The sequence below is a fragment of the Dipodomys spectabilis genome, unplaced genomic scaffold (genome assembly GCF_019054845.1).
Source record: "Dipodomys spectabilis isolate Male_0828 unplaced genomic scaffold, ASM1905484v1 ptg000006l, whole genome shotgun sequence".
NCBI classification, from domain to species: Eukaryota; Metazoa; Chordata; class Mammalia; order Rodentia; family Heteromyidae; genus Dipodomys; species Dipodomys spectabilis.
In genome coordinates, this window is record NW_024870683.1 from 1801976 (window position 1) to 1807975 (window position 6000).

At 42.9% G+C, this 6000-nt stretch overlaps 1 protein-coding gene across 2 annotated transcripts in view; it reads left to right on the forward strand.

Moving 5' to 3' along the window:
* Positions 1 to 6000, forward strand: part of Tek (TEK receptor tyrosine kinase) — a 102799-nt gene extending 96799 nt beyond the window's left edge. For both annotated transcript variants that reach the window (XM_042695452.1, XM_042695458.1), the window contains exons 19-23: positions 363 to 433; positions 1385 to 1425; positions 2247 to 2343; positions 4030 to 4129; positions 4996 to 6000. In XM_042695452.1, the coding sequence (XP_042551386.1) occupies positions 363 to 433; positions 1385 to 1425; positions 2247 to 2343; positions 4030 to 4129; positions 4996 to 5070 (384 nt within the window). In that variant the 3' untranslated portion in view covers positions 5071 to 6000. The remainder of the gene's footprint in view (positions 1 to 362; positions 434 to 1384; positions 1426 to 2246; positions 2344 to 4029; positions 4130 to 4995) is intronic.

Sequence of the window (6000 nt, forward strand, 5' to 3'; positions counted from 1 at the left end):
CACATAAATAAATGCACAACAGGCATTGACAAATGCACATTTAGGTACTAGGGATTGAATTCAGGGCTTCTTGCTTGTTTGGCAAGCACTCGACCACTTGAGCTGTGGTATAATTTGTTATAGGGGCTCACAGAGGTAAGCCTTATAATATTAGCTTGTCCATGAAAACTTGCTCACTCATAGTCGAGCCATTCACAAAACAATGATCAGATCCCTGAGTCTGTTGTGCCTTATGTCTGGTGAATTCCAAACAAGGTTCCCTGTGGGTCTTAGGAATGGAGAACGCCCCAGCTTTAGGCACACAGAGAGCTGTGAAGAGTCCCTATACTGTCCTAACTAGCATCTCATCTTGGTCTCCCCAGGGCAGGCTCCCTGTGCGCTGGATGGCAATCGAGTCATTAAATTACAGTGTCTATACCACCAACAGTGATGTGTGAGTATGCTCCTTCTTGGTAAGGGAGTGCTTTTCCTTAGAAAATACACCTTTGACAGAGGTTTTAAAGAGAAGTAAGAATATCCTGTGTCTCTACAGAGGAAATAAATTTGTGGAGTAAATGAAGTCACAGAAGGAAGTTTGCAAATCACTGGTGGCAAGTTTTGGAGTTCCTTGGTTTGTCAGAGACAGACTGCAAGTGGTAGCCTCTTGATCTCTATACAGAGAAAGGGCATCCGGGCCTTCCCACAATTCTACATTTTAGAACTAGCTCAGAGGAAGCAGCCCAGAAGAGCTCTGTGCTCATAGATAGTGGGTTGAGACTAAGGCCAGACAATGGAGTTCACCTCTGCTTGTAGCCACAGTGACAAATCTCTGGCTGGCAGTGACAGGAAGGACTGAGATTGGATTTAGGCCATGTTGCTTTGTGCCCATTTTTAGAAAGAAAAATTGAGGCCATGAAGATTGTGGTTACTTGTTCTAAGAGATTTTTGGTTATGAAGGGAAGGAGAGGAGACTGGTAATGACTGTGTCCTCAGGGTGTACTAGGTTCTGTGGATGGATTATCTTTGTGTAAACTTGAGGTGAAGATTAATGTCCTCACTTTTGGAAAAGAACACTTAGAGGCCCCAAGATATTCAGGAATTTGTCCCAGGTTATACTTGTCTTGGGTGGGAAAGGTAGGATTTAACTCAGATTCTGTCTGGTTTAGGGTTTCACTTGTTTTCTATGGAGTCACCTTGAAGTGGGTTAAGCGCTTTGTCAAAGTAAGCCCTGTTTCCCTGTGGTCACCCTCCCACTATCTGGAGAAGAGCAGAGCCGATCCTATGTATGTGGCTCTGTAACAGATCCTTTCTGACTGAGGATCACTCACCCTGGCTTTGGGGGCAAGATATGGAGTGGTTGATCTGTTCAAGCTGATGATTGGTTGTATCCCTGTCCCTCCTGCAGATGGTCCTATGGTGTGTTGCTTTGGGAGATCGTCAGCTTAGGTGAGTATCTACATTTACCTTTCAGAAGACACTCTGGGCAAAGGACCCTCCAGTGCTCCCTCCTAAGGATGCTCCAGGGCATTTGTGGGTACTGCTGCCAGATGCAGCAAGCTCACAGACTTCCATGATGAGCACAGTTATCTCTACACTTCTCTTTCTGAAAGCTATATACATCACATCATATTTAATAATGACCTGGTGGCCATGAACATCATTAGAGATTGTTTGTTACTTCTTAAGTACAGATTTTATAAAGCTTTAGTAAGTTTATATCTCCAGTTTTGGAAACATGTTTAGCCAGTGCAAGTTGCATTTCTAAGGCAATTGAAGAACATAATAAAATGCATATGCCAAGAAAATTCCATGTATGGCTTTATATATATATATTTTAAATCAATGAGGTGCTACCCAGAAATGTGCTAAGAACTATTATGGGGTTTCCCTTCATTTACTATTGCTTTTGTATTACAAGTTTTAAACAATGAGTAGATATTACTTTCATCATTAAAACTGTACAATAACTAGTATTAATAAAATAGAAACTGCATAATTGGAAAAAGGAAAAAGAGAAAGGAAAAACCCCAGGGACAGGAGCTCTGCTTTGGGAAGAGTCTCAGCACTGCTGGAAATGAGGCCTGAGCTGGGTCTCTGTGGCAGTCTGTGGTGAAGTCCAGCCTGGTGGGCGATGGGATTGCTCGGAGGGAGTCACTGGATGTTTACCCCTCCATTCCCTCCCTCTTCCCATCTTGGCTTTGGAGCTTGGAGCTGGAGACCCAGGCTTCCATATCAAAGGGACTCAGGCCCCACTTCCTGTCTTCCAGGTGGTACCCCATACTGTGGGATGACGTGTGCAGAGCTCTATGAAAAGCTGCCCCAGGGCTACAGGCTGGAGAAGCCCCTGAACTGTGATGATGAGGTGTAAGTCAGGCCTTGTCCCCTGGCCCTCTCTTCACTTTTGTTTGTTTTTTGTATTACGTGGGTTTGAACTTATGGCCTTTCACTTGCTGGGGAGGTACTGAGTCACACTTCCAGCCCATCTCTAGGGCAATCTTATTTTAACCCTTTAATTGCTTGACTTTGATGGAGGAATCATCTGATACACATCCACTCAAATCCCAGACAGCTGAAAAAAAATGATGGGCACCTCTTTACTAAGACTGCCATGCAATAGGCAAGGAGCAGTCGATTTCCTGGCATAGAAATCTAGAAGGAATTGAAAGGAACCTTTCGGGGAAATTGAGACGAAGAGGGACAACAAATGCAGAACAATACAAACTAAAGTATGAAATAAGCCAATCAATTTGTCCACGAAGAAATAAATGTATGGGACCTTAGGGAGAAGGAAGTCAATGTCTGCTGAGATTTCTATTTGGGAATAAGAATTATTTAGAGAAAAAGAACATTTAGATCCCCTTACAGAACCAGTCTTGGTAGAAGCTGACTAAGGTCCTTGCAAGAGTGAAGGACTCTAGGTTATCAAGATGCTGCCACTTCTGAGAAAGACAGAGACGCAGACACAAAGACACACACACAGAGAATGTGTGTGTATTTTATTACTTTATCACTAATACCACTGAGGCTAGGCATGGTACACTTGGGAGCATTTTGGTTTAAGGCCAGCAATTCAAAATGTTAATGAGACCCCATTTTAACACATGAACATGGAAGTATACCACTGCCATTCCCGTTTTGTGGGAGACATACATAGGGGATCGTGGTCTGAGGCCAGCCGTGGTCAAACCTCAGACCCTATCTGAAAAACCAACTAAAGCTGGGGCTAAGTGGTCGAGCACCTGCCTAACAAGCACAGGGTCTAAGAACCCCAGTACTGTCAAGTAACTGATGATGATGATGATGATGTCACTGTTACACGATATCCTTGGATGATCACTAGACAAAAACCCCTCAAATTTCTCCTGGAATTCATTTCTTTTTTTTTTTGGGTCCGGTCATGGGGCCTAAACTCTGGGCCTGGGCGCTGTCCCTCAGCAATTCAGCTCAAGGCTAGCGCTCTACCACTTGAGCCACAGAGCCACTGCCGGCTTTTTTCTTTTTGCTTATGTGGTGCTGAGGAATCAAACTCAGGGCCTCAGGCATGCAAGGCAAGCGCTCTACCACTGAGCCACCTTCCCAGCCCCTGGAATTCATTTCTGAAGGAGATTTTCCATGACTAAGAAATGTTTGGTAGCATGTGTCATCTATGACACCTAGGCCAAACCCTGATGTCTTAGATAGACGTACTTCTTATACACAAGTACATAAGACTTGTCTGAGGCATCTGGTAAGCATATGAGTCTTAAGCCCACTCCAGACATCCTCTAGGTCTATGGAAGGTCCCAGGAATCTGTATTATCCCAATAACTAAGAATGAGTACTTCTGACCACATTGGTGGAAGTATGGCCACAGACCAGTGTGTTGACCTGATAAGAAACTAAGAAATGACACAGATGCAAAGGACACTTACTAGGTTCCATACTTCCATCTTTGGCTGCCAGAATTCATTCGTGTGCATCAAGCTGTTAAGTTTCTCCCCCTTTTCTTGCCTGCCACTAAGACTGACGCAGTCTTGGAGTTAACTCTGTTGTAACTCTTTCCTTTCAAAGGTATGACCTAATGAGACAGTGCTGGAGGGAGAAGCCTTATGAGAGGCCATCATTTGCCCAGATCTTGGTATCCTTAAACAGGATGTTAGAAGAACGAAAGGTAAGCATACATTTCGAGGAGGGAGTTCTGAACTGAAATGGAATCCCTGAGATGCCCATGGTGGTTCGTAACAAATCCTTGATAGAGTTCCACAAACATTTTTGGACATAACCTTAGGTATTACAAGGACATAAAGGATGTGTCCCCAACTTGAAGAAACTACAAGTTGGAGGAACTAAGATTTCTGTGCAAGATATAATCCAACATAGACCCCCCCTCCACATACACAAACATGCACGCACACACACAAACATGCAGAGTAAAACATACTTAGAACTCACCTAAGAGAGCTAGAAGGAATCTCAGTCATATACTCTGACCTTTTACTTTTAAAAATGCAACAAGCTCAGAGAGGTAAAAATGAGTTGCCCAAGGACACAGCAAGTAGACATACAACCTGCCAACAGGATGCTATGAAGAATCAGGGTTATTGAAGAATCAAAGGTAATTGGCTGTACCAATGTGGGGGTCAACAGAATAATTAATCTAGGTTAAGGAAATGGCATTTTAGTATCATCAAAACCCAACTGGTAATACAACCAGAGATGAGGGTGAGACCACATGGCACAGTGTAAGATTAGAGAGAAGGGAGTCCTAGGAAATCTAACATTGTCGGCAGGGACCAATGAGGGGTAATGAGAGAAAGGAAAGGATTGGTGGAGTATCAAAGTATTCCTTGCAGTAGCCAAGGGATGAATTTCAGGGGGAAAAAAAACCACAACTAACCAAATACGACAAAGTCCACTGTCCCCCAAGGACATAGTATGTGAATTGAGGCAAATTAAAATCCAGGGTATAGACATAACTGCTCACACAGAGGCAGACCCAAGACAATGCATACCTTTAAACCATTCTTGCTCTTCTAGACCTATGTGAACACGACGCTTTATGAGAAGTTTACCTACGCAGGAATTGACTGCTCTGCTGAGGAAGCGGCCTAGAACAGAGCACCTTCCGTATCCTCGACTTCTTTTTCCTGGCATGAGAGATCCTTGAGGGCTGCTAAGCAAATCAGCCAGCCTCTGCCGGATGTGATATAGAAGTGTACATACATGGCGCTACGTCAGGAGCCTTGAACACACCCCCACCCTCCCCACCCTGCCTCTGTGTGGATCTAGAGAATGCGCAGACTCTGAGGAGATTGTACATACTGTTTTGAGGAAGAATGTGCTGAAATCAGAATGCCTGTTTGTTGATCTCATATAATATATTTTTCTAAAAATGTGGACTTTGTAGGAAGGCATGAGAATACAGTTACTTAAGACGTAACTCATTTTTGTCCTAGATGTTTTTTATATTTACCTGTATACATGAATACTACAAAGTGTGTTGCAGTGCAGAACAATTAGCCTGTCAGTAGAGGTAAGAAAAGTGAGGGACAGGGATGAGTTTTAACAGGATGTGGACTAGTATTTAACAGGCTAACAATTCCAAATGATGTAGCAGAGATTCTCCTGTCTCTCTGTCCTGTCCCTCACCTGTAGCAATGGTTCCAACTTCATCTGGTCACATGACAACTTTGCCTTGAGTCTCTATAGCCTCCAAGTCAGTCCAGAAGGTTAACATCTAATACATTTCTTGGAAGCTTATAATGCTTTAGAGAAGTATAAATAATGCTAATAGATGTATTAGTGGTGTTTTCTTGTACTTCCTCAGGTAATATTGACTTGTGTAGTTTAAGAAATAATATAACTAGAAAGGCAGGAGTGACATTAGAGTAATGTGTGACATTTATTGAATTAACATCCCAAAGTGTATTGTACTGTGTACAAAGTTTTAGCTTTGATCAGTTGTGAGTTTTATCATTTATACTATAAGCAGATGTTGCACTGGGATCATGCTATAAGTGAATAAAATGTCTTACCTATCCA